Genomic DNA, 17,405 nt, shown 5'->3' with positions numbered 1-17,405 from the left:
GGGGGGGGGGTGTAAAGGCGGACTGGAGAGCAGAGATCTGGCAGGGCCCTGCACCCCACCCCACCCCACCCCCGGCCAGCAGGTGCGCAGTCCCGGCGCCCAGAGAGTTAAAGGCATCATCGCAGCCATTAGAGGCAAAGTTGGGCTCCGCGCGAGCCCAGTCCGCGCCGCCCCGCGCCCGCTCCACTCGCCGCGGGCTCGCTGGGCGTGGGGAGGGCGGCGAGCACGCAAGCCGAGCGACTGACGTGGGACGAGCTGCCAGGTAGCGGAAGCAGCCAGCCGCCAGCGGAGACACTTCACGGCGTGGCAGCCCGGGTCTGCGCCTGAAGCCTCCGGATCGCAGCCAGCTCGGTCCAACCCTCGCCAGTCGCAATCCCCTGTGCCCAAGCCACTCTTTGCTGCGAGCGGCAGCATGCACGCAGTATCGCGCCCCGGGCTCTGAGAGCAGCCCGCGGACACGCTTGCTTGCCTGTCTTTTTAGGTTTTGGGGCTCTGGGCTACACGGATGTGCCCCACTCCCTTGGCATGATGGGGATCTTTTTGGCGTCTGTTGGATTTATGTTCTTTTCCGTGTTATATGTACAACAAGGGCTTTCTTCTCAAGGTAAGTCGGTTGCTTGTAATGTGTTTGTGGTGATGCGTGTGTGCTGGACCAACTCGAAGACTGGACAGACAGCTGGAGAGTGGCTCAAACCAAGCCAATAGTGGGTTTAGGTAGTATGAATAGTGTTCATTTGAGCTTTTTCTCCCAAAGTTTATTAATTGCAAGCAAGCCAGGTTTCAGAGAAAAATCTAGTTAGATGCCAGCCAGGTAATGGGTGAGTTCCTCAGTGAGCACATACACAGGTGTGTGTGTGTGTGTGTGTGTGTGTGTGTGTGTGTGTGTGTGTTTTCACTGTGCATGAACAAGGCAAGCACTCAGGAATACAAAGCTGCTGTTTAGAAGGGGCTTCTCACTGCCAGTACTCTCTAGAGGCAGAAAGCTTTAGTTCCCTTCTTTGGTCCCTGTGACTTCTTCCCCGTGTGTTTATCAGAGGACCCACAAAGAGCTATGAATTGCATCATAAGCAGCGCAGCAGCCTGCTGGGCCCAGTTGTTCAGGACTTTGCAGGCTGCAGTGGTTGCTTCAGCACCATGAGCAGATCACAGTTTTTGTCTGCTGAAGACTGCATCACTTCTGCAAGCAGATATGCCCCAGTCCACTAGCTAATGCAAGCAGAAAAGCCCTTCCAGGCCCGCTACCTTCTGAAGAGTGTCCATTTCCTTGAAACGTAAAATGTTCACTTTAATTATTTGCTCAATTTGGGATTTCATAAAACAGTGACAAGAGACACCCAGACGCACTATCTTGAAGAAAAGAGGAGAGAGTGGCTGTAATCATTCCTGCCAGCTTTTCAACCTACATCTATGTGCCTGTGGTTGTCCCCTTCTCTGGACCACAAATAAAAGGCTCCTTCTAGGCAGCCATCAGCTCTTTGCCAAGTACCCCTTTGATAAGCTAAGAACAATCGTCTTCCTAAGAAGAAAACATCCCATGTTCAAGGATCCCTCTGGGGAGGGAGGGGATTTTATTTTTGTGACTTTCACATGGATCTATTAATCTTACAAGCTGGCAGTGTCAAGGTTAGTTGCAAAAGGGCTAGACGGAGTCTCTGTGGTATCTTTCAAATAATCTTTGATCTGAACTAAACACGGATTTATGATTTTTATATCCCCTGACATATTGTAATTTACAATGGCTTGAAGGGAACAAACGTGAAGGTTAACTTGTGGAGATGAAACATATGCCTCTTAGATAGTGTGCAACTTGTTTCACTACTGTGGGCTCCAGAACAAAATTGCTAACCACTGTTTTGAGAGATTAAGAATAGGCATTTTGACATATACTTATGACCCACCTCTAACAGGAAATATCCCAGTTAGTCATAAATTGTTGAGAAACTTAAGAATCTAGAGCCTTCCTCATAGATCAACTTGACAGATGGTCTAAATTGCACCTCCTTGGGTCTCTCAGTAAGTTTTAAGGAATGCTGCAATCTGACAAAAGATGTTTGGATCTAACTCTGGGCAGCTTGGCTAGCAGAGAGAGCTATTGGCAAGCTTATTAACCTTTCCATTATCTGGACTTGATCAACAATAAAGTGATTTAGGCATGATACCAAGAACAAGACATGCAGAGGCAGAGCAATGGGGATGGGGAGCCCCACAGGGATGTCATAAGGGCTTGTTATTGCTGTTTTTATTTTCTTCTTTCAAGGCCCACGAAAAAGAAAGGCCAAACAAACAAAAACTTGTGTTGAGTTCTCCAGGAAAGAGATATTAGCAAAGCTGGTGTAGATACACCAAAACGGTGCATTTCTGTCTTGCAGCAAAATTTACGGAGTTTCCGCGAAACGTGACTGCTACCGAAGGGCAAAATGTGGAGATGTCTTGCGCTTTCCAAAGCGGCTCTGCTTCAGTGTACCTGGAGATCCAGTGGTGGTTCCTTCGGGGACCAGAGGACCTGGAGCAAGGGACCGAGGCTGCAGGCTCGCAGGTAGCCATAGCTCAAAGCCCACAGAGCCCCCGCATGACAGTTTCTTAGTTCTGTGCCCATCTAACCAGCAGCCAGGGCCCAAGGTACTGCCCATGAACCTAAAGGACCCTTCCTTGCTCTATGAGAGTCAGCAAGGCTGAATTTGTCCTAAGGACTGTAAGTGAAAAACACCTAGGAAGTCGCAGGAGCTGGGGGAGACTTTCTCAATTTAGACTGGAATTAACCAGCTCTTTGTAACTGGTATTAAGGAGCTATCCAAACTGGCAATGTGTCTATGATACAGCTCAGGACATCATTCCACCCTCCACCAGCCTTCTGTTTTTCCAACATCAAGGGTGATCTCTCTCTCTCTCTCTCTCTCTCTCTCTCTCTCTCTCTCTCTCTCTCTCTCTCTCTCTCTCTCTCTCTCTCTCTCTCTCTCTCTCTCTCTCTCTCTCTCTCCTCTCTCAGAGAAGGGAGAGAGGTGGGCAGGAGGGAGGGAAGGAAGGAAGGCGGAGGTGGGATGGGGAGGAGAAAGAGGAAGGGAGGAAGAGATGAGGTAGCCATCAGAAAATCAGAGAGAAGCCCTGGACTGGAGAGGAAAGTAGAGCAGGAGATGAGTAAAGGAGGAGGGAGAATGGAACAAGAGGAGGAAGGAAAACCTAAAGAGAAGCTACAAGAGTCATGGTAACAGCGCGGAACGCGGAACGCGGAGGCCCACGAAGCTAAAGGGACTGGGACCTAAGACCTAGAGGACGAGAAAGTCTGTAGAAGAGAGCTGTGGACTGGTCAGCAGCGAGGGCAGAGATAGAGAAATCCGTCCAGAAAACTTGTACCCTCACTCCTGTCCTGGCCTGGGTTCTCGGAACCCGCAGGCCAGGCAGACTGAACTGTGAGGGAAAAGACCTGGCAACGCTGTGACGCTAGCACCGGGCCAGCAACGGGAACACAGCCTGCAGGGCTTCGGGGGACTCTCTAGAGTGTCTCTAGGATAGAGGAAGCCGCGGGGACCTCGGTTACGCTTGGGGACCACGGGGACCGCAGCGACCATGGGAATGCTTGTGGACGACAGGAACTCTTCAGGGTGTCACTAGGATAGAGGAGAGCACGGAGACCTTAGGGATTCTTGGGGAGAGCCGAGGTCGCAGTGATGCCCAGGGAAGACATGGAGAGCCCGGGGACTGCTTGGGATCTGGCGCGGGGACAGGGAAATAATTCAGGGATTGTTCCAGGGAGGGACGAAGGAGGCAGTCCAGCCGCTAGCCTGGCCTCGGGACTGAGTGCGGTTGGGACCTGGGTCGTTCTTCCATCTCTTAAATTGCTTTGTCTGAAGTGTTTCACGAACGGAAGGCAGGGATCGCTACTAGCTGCTGGGGCGCTGCGGTATCGCGGCGTCCGGGACTGAAGAACTCGGCCGAGGTTGAGCATTTGTACCCTTGTCCTACAGGTGGAGCTCTTACCCGACAGAGACCCGGACAACGATGGGACCAAGATTAGTGTGAGTGTCACAGGGACCAGCGACAGGGGGCACATCTTTTAGTAAACTGTCAAGCAGGCCCAAGGTGGACTTTAGTAGAAACGGTTTTAGATGTAAAACCGTTTAATTCATTGAACTTGAAAAGGTAATTTTACAAATTTAGAATGAGAGGCAGTTCTCTCTTTATACCTCATTAAACCCCTAAAAAATGAGCCAAATTTAGAGCCCATAAATAAAATTGCACATTTTAACCATGTAAATAATTACAGATTGGCTAGAGTATTATTTTGTTAGCTAATATGATTATTGCACTGTTTTTTAATTAATCTTTTTCATACTCACCTAACAGTGAAGGTCTGTAGTACTTCAACATTAATAATTTTAATAATTCAAAGTAATAGAAGTACCTACACTTAATATAAAATAAAAATCTCAAGAAAACAAAAATGAAACCATGCATTAGGACTTTGAAATGTAATAAAACAGTGTAACTCAATTTGGATATCATTCATAATTCATTTAAAGTATTTCTAAATATAGTATTCAAATAAATCACAAAAATATAAAACCAAAGTAAATATAACTATACACCTATTGTTATCCCAGACTGGCCTGCTGGTCATATGAAGATGTGACAATAGCCATGGCTAGAATATCCTTCATTGTCCTTCATTTCTATGTTTATAAAAATCAATCATATCCTTAAACCTGACATATGTAATCATTGAGTCTGTCAATCATGGGTTGACATATAATATATATCAAATTTAACAGCTCTGATATATGTATGTATATTAAATACATAGTATATATTTAAGATTATGCTTTAGACATATGACCTTATTATGAATCTGGATAGAATTATTGGAGTAAATGGGGTTGATTTCACATTTGAAAATCAAATCAATGTTCAGTTAACAGTATCACAAGTTTATATAATGACTGGAGCATGTGACTGAGCTTTATTCTGTAGCCTGAGCCCTGCTACCCTCTGTTAGTAGGCAATTGAGAAAAAAAAATGACCAAGTCTGTAAGTAGTGTCTTCAGTAAAGTGCACCCGCTTTTAAACTATTATGATCAACACTCCCCCTACTTCTTGCCCCATATTTGAAGGAGTTGTCATACAGCTGTAAAGAAGAAAATCTTTATGTAAAGATTTTCTAATCTATGTAAAGATGGACTCCTTAGTCGGTGTTTGATTCAGCTGAGCCAAACAGGCAGAGACCAATCCCATGTTATGATAGTCTGGGAAATGAAGACAGCAGAGCCACTCTGGCACTGCTAAAATTGAGCTTATGACCTCTCAAGTCTGTGAATGGGCTTGCTCATAGAACAGGATACATAATGCCCATCAGTTTTGTGCCAATAAGACCCTTAAGTTTGACAACCTTAGTAAATTTAAAGAGAGGGAGTAAGACCCTTTAATGTGAAACTTTGTTTTTCACCTGCAATTTTTCAGACAGTGAAAGTCCAAGGCAATGATATCTCCCACAAGCTTCAGATATCCAAAGTGAGAAAAAAGGATGAAGGTTTATATGAGTGCAGGGTGACTGACGCTAACTACGGGGAGCTTCAGGAACACAAGGCCCAGGCCTACCTGAAAGTCAATGCCAACAGTCATGCTCGGAGGATGCAGGCTTTTGAAGCCTCGCCTATGTGGCTACAAGACACGAAGCCTCGAAAGAACGCATCATCGGTGGTTCCCAGCAGCATTCACAGCTCTGCCAACCAACGAATGCACTCCACCTCCAGCCCTCAAGCGGTAGCCAAAATCCCCAAGCAAAGTCCACAATCAGGTATGAGAACGCATTTTGAGCCTTTCATTTTATCACTCACAGACCTGCCACCCAAAGCTCAGTTCAGTAGCATGGAGAGATTGATATCAGATGGCTTTTCAAAGAGGAGAGTGAGTTCGATTGAAATAAGGAGACATGAGCCATTGAGAGGAGGAGGTAGCTGGACGTTCAGGATGAGTTTGCTCCATTAATCCCTGGCACTGTTTCATATCCAGGGATCTGAGAGCTGTACCCTTTTATTCTCCCCTTTCTTTCTGTATTTATACACTATAAGAACAATAAATCACGTAATGTTGGCTACATTATAAATGCATGTTCATTTTCTCTACAGATTTATGTATCAATAATGACCCAAATTAAGAGGCTTTCACTTAATCAAAATGGAAATGAAAAAGACTCACCATAATCATCCATATATTTAGTGACCTCTGGCTTTAAGCAGAGCTATTCTCCAAGGGCTTTTGATTTTGAAGGAGAAACTTCAGCTCCCTGAGATGAAATTGATGGTGATAATGGCAGGAAGTGAGGAGGGGGCCAAGGAAGCAGTGCAGAGATAAGGCAGCTCCTACAAATGTGCCTTGGATGCCAATTTAGACGCTTAGTCACACACCTCTCAGCTGTGCAAGTTAAAGTAATTCTGAATGGCATTAACTTATGCAACAGTTCCACCAATGGAAACTCACTCTACTTCTAACTGTGATGTGGGATAAAGGCTGACTGGATGGAGCAGGCTTGTACGACACCCCTAGCTGTCCTATTTTCTCAAACGCTTTGCCTCACAGGTTAAGGGGAGAATCCTGCTCAAGCACATACCTGATATACATGGAATCACTTGTTGGGATGATTTATTGCTTCTTTTTTTCCACTTGCAATTTTTTCAGAAAGTGAAATCCAAGATAATAATGTCCACCAAAAGCTTGAGATTTCCAAAGTGGGGTTTCTGCAATGAGGCCTTATGGAAGTTCAGGGTGACTGATACCAGCTATAGGGAGCTACAGCAACACAGGCCCAGGCCCACCTGAAGGTTGCTAGCAACACCCAATGCACACCTCTAAATCCCAGCTTGTTAATATGTTTAAGAAATACATGTGCCCAGATCTGGGGTATAGCTCATTTATATAACACTTTATTAATTTGAGTAAAGCCCTGGATTCAGCATCATAGAAAAAGAATCAATCAATCAATCAAAACGGATAGAATTATGTAGGCCAACATGCATCTTCTCTTTATGCTTTTTGTTTGAATAGATGTGATGTAGATGCATCAGGGAGCTCAGATGCGGTCCTGCTCATTCTCATTGCTTTGGATGCTGATGAGACTCCTGTTATGTTTTAATCACATTAACATAGCCATCTGCTGAGTGAGGACTGAGCCTTTCTGAAAACCAGGTTTTCTGGCTTTGTTTAATTTTTCTTGTGATCTTTTTTGCTTCCCAAATTTAACAACAAAGCCTGTAGAGCTAATAATGGTTTGATTGTGAGAGTACACAAATGCTTATATCTCAATTACAATTTTTAACTGTTATTTTCCAATGATGGAGTTGTGATCTTTTCATCATCTTTTATATTATAACCCCAAGAGGCTAAACTCTACCTGTAGAATTACAGCAGTCCTTGGCAGTCAATTTACAATAAAATTAGTGAGAACTCTAAACCCTAAAGAGAAGTTATTAGCATGTATAGAATATTCTAAGCTAGACACCATAAATCCGTGTGATAAAGTCAAATGGAGCAATTAGTCCATGTGAGAGACTAAAAAGAATGAAGTGTTCTCTTTCTAAAATATCCTATCCACTTTATGATATAAAATAATGTACTCTAAAAATATCTACTTTATTTTTCTATCTCTCTTGGAGCTGTGATTGGAACTAAATTATGAACTGAACATCTTCAAACAATTTTCAAGTAAAAATTTCTGTTCCTTTTGCATCTTCCCATCAGCCCTGTCCTTAATGCAAAATTATTTTTTTCTAAAGCATGTTCTCTCCTGGAAACCTCTATCTAGTAAAAGCTTTGTGCCACTCCCTTCCTAGCTGTAGCAAAGACAAACCTAAAATTTCTTAAAACATTCAATATTCCTTCTTCTACCAGTGGATATGGGAAAATCTCCCATGCATTTTTTATCCACAGCCTCTAATCTTCTTGTTCAGAAGCCAAGGCTTTCTAGCCACTCTGGTGTGTTGTCTAAGTTTCATGCCTGTAATATTGTCTCATACAATACAGTAATTGAGATAGATATTTACACATTACATATACATTAGATATGTGACACTCCTATCCCCATTAATAATTTTGCTTTCCAACTTTCACAATAGACTCAAATGCACCTTATTGCAGTACCTCATTTATTTACTCATTTACTTTCCATCTCTGGAAGGCACGACAAACACAGAACATAAAAGTGAAAGGCACACTTACTCCCTCTACAGGATTTGTCTAGTTTCCCACTTTTTTAAAAAAAGGATATCCATAGATTCCATATAGTGTACAGTTTTCTATGGTGAAGACATAAAAATGAAAATCTTTCTGTGAGTGCCAAAGGTCTATGCTAGCCTTTTATAGTTTATCAGCAGATACAAGGAGGCTTACATCATCTATAGCAGTGTTCTCAGCCTTCCTAATGCTGCAGTCCTTTAATACTGACCCACATGTTGTGATGACAACCAGCCATAAATTATTTTGCTGCTACTTCATAACTAAATTTTGCTACTCTCGTGAACTGTAATGTAAATACCTAATATGTAGGATATTTGATATAGGACCTCTATGCAAAGGTCTGGAGAGGTCATGACCCACTGGTTGGGAATCACTTTTCTCTAGCATTACTGTATTAACCTGTGCCACAATAAACTAGTTTCTTTGGCTCTTTGTTTATATTACAGTCTTGGCTTGACTATTTAGATTCACATGCTTAACTTTAAATTCATATAATTTTCCTGTCAAGTAATTCCTGCACCTTTATGAAGTAAACATTAGCTGAAAATAACTTTAGATAAAATCTTCAAATTGTTTTAAAAGTTAATTTAACTTTAAAGCAAAATTAAGATGAAAAGGAAGAGGAAAAATCTATCTTGTGATCTACTATACAGCCTGTGACTTTCCATATTCCACCAGAGATAATAGTGTAACTAGTCCTGGGTTTTTTCCCCAAGAATTTCATCAAAACTAGTGAGTATATGCTATCCTTTCTTTCTTGTAATTATTTTCTTTCTCTTTATAAAATCTTTCATAAATCACAAATAGTTATAAATTCTTAACTTTTAAAAGTATTTAAATTTTACTTTCATTTTATAACCAGAACTAAAACTTAAATAATAAAGAAAATATAATGCAAACAATTAGATAAAACTTTCTTACAATTTTTTTTTAATCTTTAGTTCTTTAAAGCTCTGTCAAGTTTTGTGTACCTGGGACAGAATTTGTTCATATCAAACCCCGGTTTCCCATCATATTTTTGTTCTGATATGTTTTATTTTTATAGTACACGAAAATAGCTTAGAGAAAAAAAAATGCCATCAGATTTAATGCATGAGACAATCAGGGCATGGAAATAGAAATTAAAGAAATGTCCTAATGATGTTCCAAAAGGAAGAAGCATCCTTCTCCCTGTCTGATTCAATAAAAGCTCCTTATGAGAAGGGGCTCAGTAACAGGAGTGCAGTTAGCATCTTTCCAGCAGAGACAATGAAGGAGGACTTCTCTGAGAGGAAAGTGGGGAAACCACAATGGGAAATCCAGGACCCCTGTCAGGGTGGAACCACCACTTTTAGCTAACTTTCCGGAAAGTTGGAGACTTCCTTTAGCTCCCTCCTAGCCTCCCCCATATCCCTGAATGATCAAGCTAACCTGTCTTTGCTTTTGCCTCCTGCCTCCTCCCTTCCTCATCCACAATCCTTCAGAGGCTAAATTTCTCCTACACTGACCAAGCCTTTTTGCCTCTTTTCTCCTCTTTCCTTCTCATTCACTGATCATTCCAACCCACCTAACAGATAGACAAATAAAACCCAAAGGAATCCATTCCCTGACTTTCTGTTCTCACTGGGCAGAGTCACGTCTCTGTGAGTGTTTGCCCAGCTGAAGCCAGTTCCCCTCAGAAGAGTGGTATCATGGTCTCTCCTACTCCTCCCTCAGTCTCTCAGGGTACTGTTCACTTCTTAATAGTACCGCTGATGCATCCATCAAGTCCCTGATGTCTATTGCAAGCTCTCTTATAACTTACCCTTTCCAACATCTAGGCAACACTGGTTTCCTTATAGCCCACTTCTGAGATTCTGACCTCTGTTGCATGTGAAGGCTGGTCTCCTGTTCTTTGTCTCTCTCTGATTTATTTTCTCCCTGATATCAGTTTCTTCTATGATGCTATTTTTCATAACTTCTTGACCTTATCCTGTAGTTTTGACTGCTAATTTCCTTAGAAAATGTTTTCATTCATAATTCTAATTTCCTTCAGGAGACCCAAACTAGGGTTCATAATTGTCCTTTTAAACATCTCTAAATGTAGGTACTCAAAGCCTTGTGACAAATATAAGACAGGAGCACATTTGTTGGTGCTCTACTACTGAGAAGTAGAGACTGTTTTCCTTCAGGTTGAGTTTTAGTTGGACTGGGACCATATGACTAATAAAAGTTGGGAAGTTATGCAATTCCAATTCTAAGCCTAACAAGAATTCAAAGGCATCTCCTTACCTCTTGAGGGCCAGTGACCATGAAGAAGCCATCTTGTACACCCATCATTCTCAGCCAGCATCTAACCTCAGCCCCAAATCCATCTCTTGCAAACAATGTTCCCTAACCAGGAAATAAAATCCAGTTTTCTTCAGTGAGATCTCCTTTATCAGTTTGATCATAGCTACTCTGAATCCAGTGTTGTCTCTTGTGTTGTGAAAAAATATCTCTTTTTGCTCTGCAAATCTCTAGGACAAGTGCTTCACTAACTCTTCTTTGGTAACAGATAGTAGATATTGCAAGAATTTTAAAGGGCTCTATGTGCCTAGAAGAAGTGAATATTTACACCACAATCTCCCAAATGATGTAAACTACTGACAGTGATTCTTGAAGTGAATCCTGCACACTCACTATGCAAGAGCCCACAGGATAGCATGTATTACTAAGCCATGCTAACACCCCAGCCAGCACCTACTCAGTTATAGCCTCTGAGGGGAGAAAAAGAGTTATAGCCTCTGTATGTTTGTAAACTATGAGAATGGCTAGTTTTCAAAAGTAATTTGGAACAAGAAAAGAATAAGAGGTCTATTTGAGAGGTGACCAGCACCTCAAAATACTCAAAGACACTTTTCTGTGTCTACTGTATTTTTCTAGTGTTAAGAAGGACTTGCAAAGCATTTTTCTTCACTCCATGGATGAACATCTGGGAGTGAAGAAAGCTGGCAATGGTTAAGGAGGCCTTTAGTATTGTTGCTACATGTGGAGCCTCAAGCCACTCAATGGGAATGCTGCTTCTCTGAACTCTGAAACATAATTTTTGTTTTTCTACCATGATATTATCCTTAGAGTTGAGAGTCAGCTGCTGCTAAAGCTGCCAGAAGCCCAGGGCTCACTGGAGCTCCTCAGCTGCTGATAAACATGGCAGCTCTCCAAGAATGGCTAGGTACAAAAGTCCTTAAATCAGAATTTCAGAGTAATTGAAAAAGAGGGCTGAGGAGTTGAAGGCCTTTCATGAAGAGTAATGTGGTGCATAAGTAAGTGCTGTTCCACACTGAGGTACAGAGGCTTCACACAACTCAGATGTTAATGTCGATATTTAGGATAGGTTAATTTGGTAATTGTCATTCCATCAACTAAAAGGCAGCCGTGTAAATGGATAGTCAGGGAATAAGGAGAAAAACATATGAGAGGCAATGATTTGGATACCACAGACCAAAGAATGTATCAGAGCTGCTAAAATAGGAATTATGTAGATCAAGAGTCCAGACAGGTTAACTTTTCCAGAAACTATTAGCACATTTTACTAACTGAAGTTAGCTGTCTTCTTCCTGAGTAGATTTCTCAGCTCACAGTGAAGTTCACATGTGGTTTCTAAGCCAACTGTTACATGAAACAGAATCTGTCAGTACTCTAAACTGGGTCTCAAATGGTGTGTCTTGTGATAGGCTTTGGAACTGCAAGAAGCTGCTGCTGTAATTATGAGTGTCTTACTGGGTAGATGAGGAAAGGGTTAGAAATTTACTCAACATATTTTACCCTATGGGTCAAAAAAAGAATGCACGTCTTGATAGAAAAATGAAAGGCAGCATTCCTTCTCCAAGAAATACTGCTGCCATGGAGAGGAAGAAAATCTATGCCTAGTGCATGTCTCCGCTGAGAAGCCCAGGGCGCTGGACTCCTTGCCCTGCCTCTGATGCCAGCAGAGGAATAGAGTACCACAGTAAGGAAAATGGAGCCATGATCAAAAATATAGAGGTCTGTGGTTCTACTTCTCCATTCTTTGACAGCAAACTAAAGCACGATCCTCAGACTTCTGAAAATCATATATTAAAGGCTTGGCACTCAGTAACATCTTAATAGTAAACAGTAACCAGTTACAATGTAACTATAACTCTCTTTGCACATGTTTGAATGTGATTACCAACACAAAGTGATGAGAGTATACATGTTCATCCTAATCTGCAAGGGACGCATTTCAGGACCTGTGAAATTTTAGATAACAGAAACTCTACAGATACTGTTTTCCGCTTTTGTGTACATGCTGATAACCCAGTTTAAACTATAAATAAAGCATAGGAAAAGATTAACAAAACAATCACAAAGTTAGAAGAACTAATTTAAAAGGCAAAACAATGTGGTCTCTTTAGAAAGAATCAAGACAGATGTTTTTTAGTATTTTTCATTTATTTTTATTTCATGTATATGGGTATCTTGACTTCATATATGTCTATGTCACACGAATGCAGTTTCTGCAGAGGCTATACAAGGGAGTTGAATTCCCTAGGACTGGAGTTTCAGATATTTGTGATCTGCTGTGTGGGTGCTGGAAATCAAAACACTGGAAGGGCAGCCAATGGATTTAACCACTGAGCAATCTCTCCAGACACATAAGACAAATACACCTTTTGGAGAGCATGCCTTTTCGGGGCATAGAAATGTGATAAGTTAAAGTCTTCTAGGTTTGTCTCTTGTCATTTCAAAGCTTTCTTCCTCCTTCTGTCATAGTGCCATTAGTAAGTGGTAGGTAGGTTTCCATGTATAGAACTACATCATATTGGCCAGCAGCTATTTAGCTCAAGGTTGTAATTAGATCCTTAATGTAAAGTGTAATAAAATTTCAGAGAATTTTAAGAAATGGATCTAAATAAGACGCAAGGCTTCGAAAGCTGTACATGTACAGAACTTTGGTCATCTAAATTAGATTCAAACCTTCAAAGAAGTCTTTGAAAAAATTTAAATGATTAGAGATACAGCTGAAATATACAAAAATAAAAATATTTTCAAAGCTATTAAGAGTAAAGAAAAGATTAAGCAGGAAAGGAGAAAAGTAAAGCCAATAATAAAAAATCATGACAGTCTAGTTTGTAATCCCAGGTGAATACAGACTGATTCCTCAACTCACTGTCTACCAGCCTTTTATTGTGGGTTAACTTCCCTCAGAATCACTGTAAACTTTAGAAATGCTTTATCATAAAAACTGATATGACAATGCTCATGCACCAGGTCATTTCTCAGCTTTGAATAAAATCATCGATTATAAACATCTAACAAGCAAACCTAGCAGGTAGATGAGGTCAATACTCCCCCACCTTCTTCCTCCTTCCCAAGAGCCTGTATCAAGTGGCTTTCTTTTAACCCTCAAGAGACTAGAGACCACAGGGAGTGGGGAGGGCTGGTGGGGTAGAATAGGGGGGCGGTGGGGACATCCTCTTGGAGACAGGGAGTGGAGGGAAGTATGGCATGTGAAACTGTCAGAGGGCAGACTTGGAAGGCGATAAAGACTAGACTGTAAAAATAAAATTAAAGAATAAAATAAATAAAGTAAAATAAAAAAGAAGTCAAAGGAATACAAATGCAAGTAGAAGGAACAAAGATTGGAAAAATCTGAAATCATGTGAAATGATGTAAGTTAGAAACAAAAACAGAGGAGAAATTAAAAGAAGCAGAAAAGAAACATTTTGCCACAATTTAAAATCTATTTCTAAATGAAAATAAAATCAAATATAGAAAGGTCACATCAGAAATCTGAGGCTCTGAAATAGTTAGCAGGTGAAAATGACATTTTACTGTAAGAAATTTAAATGTTTAATTAAATTGAATGGAAACTTGAGACAATGCAGAAGGTTATATTTTTGTATAACTCTTAGGAAATGAAGTAAGCATGCCAATAATAAAATGTGCTATGGTTATGTGAGCTACTGAGCAGGGGAAATCATGTGATAAGAATAAAAACTAAACTAATGTACAAACTCAATTCAATCCTGTATCTAAGTACAATACCTAGGGAGGAAAAAGTCAGAATGTAATGGAGAATCCTCAATCATATCCAAAAGGTTAAGATGTAAAGGATTCATTTTTGGAAAAGATAATAAATAATAACAAGTCACATAAATGTGAATGGAACAACTTACTGAGATAATTTAAAGCTGAATGGATAAACACTGCATTTAAATGGCTGGACACAGTACTGCAATTGTCAGACTCTTTGCAGTCATCCATATGTTTGATGAAGTTAAAAATCCTAAGTAGTTTTTCTAAAGCTGGACAGGCATGATTGCAGCAAATGCTGCCTATAGTCATGAGATTATCAAGGTCCCAGTGAATTTGGTGTCCTACCACTCTGCACTGGAACAGAACAACTCTTCTCAAGGACAAATTGATTTGACAAGGAGGGTCAAATGTGGGGCTTTAGATTCATGTTCTCTCAAATTGTACTTGTGGGATGTAAGTTCTAGATCAGTAGTGAATCAGATGTCAACTTCTGACCATTCATACTCATGACAGGTTTTCTTATAACATAAAATGCACAGTGACTAAAACCAGAGAAGCCAACTGATGAATGTATTAAACTATACATTAAATCTTATGAACCTTCTAAGATTAAATTTTATAGAAAACTTAAAGAAATAGGAAGATTCAGTATGCAATATAACATGAGAAACTACAGGTTACAAAACCCTTAAATGAAATCATATCATATGTAAAGCTTTAAATCAATCTGATCTATGTTAGTATTTCTTCTAGGCTCAACAGTTACCTGGCAACAACTAGGTAGGAGCCTGGTTTGCTATACCTCTCACTCTCTGACCTCTCCCCTGCCACCCCCTTCCCCCCTCTCTCTCCCACCAAATCTTCTCTCTCCATGTGTTCCTGGTCAGCCTCTTTTCTCCTTTCTCCTCTCTCTCTCTCTCTCTCTCTCTCTCTCTCTCTCTCTCTCTCTCTGTCTCTCTCTCTCTCTCTCTCTCTCTCTCTCTTTCTCTGTGTCACACACACACACACATGCACACACACTCTCTCTCTGTCTCTCTCTCTGTCTCTCTCTGTTCCCTCTCTTTTTCTAATAAATTTCATTTCATACTAGACCTGTCTTGTGGCTGCTGCCTTGGGTGCCTTGGGGGGTCCACTACAGCACCCCTCCTGCTGTATCATACCACAAAACATCAGTGTGTTTATAGAAAATCAATAAAAATGATACATAAAAATGTACATTAAAACTCAAGATGTCAATATTTGATGTTCATATTTACACTTTCAGTACAATAACTTGTTACTTTGCTATAATTTAAAAAACAATTTAATGATTAAATTGTGCCTGTTGGAAAAAAATAAAAGTAGGCATCTCATGACTACGTGACTCTCGAGCTCATAACAAAATTAAAATAGATGCATGTTATATATGTTCACATGTTTATAGTGAAGAACTGTTATAAAAGTCTTATACTGAGGATTTCATGTAGGAAATAAAATTAGGAATATTGTATCCACATACGTATATGCCACACCATACTTTCTAGACACTGAGTAGAAAATTTGTCTACCAAATCATTGTTTCTAGGCAGAAAGATTTGAGCATGCGTAATAGTCATAAATAAAATATTGTAATCTTTTGCCCTCTCAATGAAGTGGTTCAGCCTTACAATTGAAAGAAATACTAAGAAGATGGGTGATGTGTCAGCATTGGGAATGTCAAATGCATCCATACACAGAAAGATTTATAAACAAGAGGCATTAGTATTTAATATGACTATTTCAAAGTCTTTGTTTTGGACCCAAAGCCAACTGTGAAGCTAGAATTTCCAATTCCTGGTTTCATTGAGGAGATAGTTATGGAACTATTGGGGAGATAAAGACAGAAGGCAAATTAAATGAAGCAATTTTATCTTGAAAGTCATAAACATTTTAGTGAACATTAAATAATTCAGTCAGATACTCAAAAATTTTGCTGTATAAAGGTGTAGATAAAGCTCTGAGAGAATCTATGGTAACATCAGTTCATTTCTTGCATCTTTGAGATATCATATGAACAAATATGTAAAGGCATCTTTTGTAGCCAATTGTAAAATATTTCATTTATAACTTTTCTGATCAAATAAGCTCATGTGGTTTGAAGACAACTTTCCCATTTCTAGCCTTAATGTGGAAAGATGCTGCATAAGAGGAGCAATCTATAGAATTACAACTTCTAAATGTAGTTAAAAAATTCAGAATTTGAAAACTCTATTTCAAACCATCTAAAATATTATAGAAGATTTGGAGCTATGAATTACATCTTGGTGCTTTTAATGTTATTTTAGTGCCTTGCAATGTTTAGCTAATATAATTAGGGTAAAAAGAATATTTAGAATTTGTTTTACTTTATCTGAGTAAAAATAACCAGGATAAGTCATTGTTAAAAAGATTCATACATTTTTATATAAATTGGCTATTATTTAAGAAAGTAGCTTCTGTCCACTTAAATAATAATGGTGAGAGAAAACTGGAAAATAGCACTGGGACTGCTCTTCATTACAGGTTTAATGATAAAAACCATACTGGTATTTCAAGTGATACTGATGAGTTGTATCTAGAAGGTTAGAGAAACATTTTCTGCTACCAAGTTTTGTTGATCTTTTGATTTGCATGTCTTTTCTATTAATCATTTTATTCATTTACATTTCAAATGATATCCCCCTTTCTCAGTTTCCATGTCAAAACCCACCACCCTATTTCCCCTCTTCCCCCTATCTTTTGCCTCTATGAGGGTGCTCCTCCACCCACTTACCTACTCCTGTCTCACCGATTTAGCATTCTCCTAAGCTTGAGCCTCCACAGGACCAAGGGCTTCCCCTCCCATTGATGCCAGATAAGGCCATCTTCTGCTACCTATGTATCTGGATTACTATCTCCTTGATAAGGAGACAGTTTTTAAAAGTATTCATATTAGAATCTCTAATTATTTAATGCTGATAGCCAAGAAGTTAATCTCTGTTATATAAGTATCATATAAAAGAATCTTAATTCAGAAAAATTTAAAACAGCTAGATTCATAAAATAAAAGAGAGGGATGGGGTAAAAACCATAGCACTAAGCTAATAAAAGCATGCACAGAATTTATGATTTATGTTGAAGCCATGGCACTGATGGTTTCTTTGTCTTGTTGGCATTCAGTGATCCAATAGTTGCCACCTAAAAAA

The 17,405-nt window shown here is 40.1% G+C and overlaps 1 protein-coding gene across 3 annotated transcripts in view; it reads left to right on the top strand.

Moving 5' to 3' along the window:
- The first annotated feature begins 133 nt into the window (after positions 1-133).
- Vstm2a (V-set and transmembrane domain containing 2A) overlaps positions 134-17,405 on the top strand; it is a 27,304-nt gene continuing 10,032 nt past the window's right edge. For 2 of the 3 annotated variants that reach the window (XM_031340874.1, XM_031340875.1), the window contains exons 1-4: positions 134-604; positions 2,370-2,536; positions 3,963-4,013; positions 5,452-5,788. In XM_031340874.1, coding sequence (XP_031196734.1) covers positions 526-604; positions 2,370-2,536; positions 3,963-4,013; positions 5,452-5,788 — 634 coding nt within the window. In that variant the 5' untranslated portion in view covers positions 134-525. The remainder of the gene's footprint in view (positions 605-2,369; positions 2,537-3,962; positions 4,014-5,451; positions 5,789-17,405) is intronic. The other variant, XM_031340873.1, reaches the window with a different exon arrangement.

The sequence above is a fragment of the Mastomys coucha genome, unplaced genomic scaffold, assembly GCF_008632895.1.
Source record: "Mastomys coucha isolate ucsf_1 unplaced genomic scaffold, UCSF_Mcou_1 pScaffold22, whole genome shotgun sequence".
NCBI lineage: Eukaryota > Metazoa > Chordata > Mammalia > Rodentia > Muridae > Mastomys > Mastomys coucha.
The sequence above is the reverse complement of the archived record's forward strand: the minus strand, read 5'-3'. Positions and strand labels throughout refer to the sequence as shown.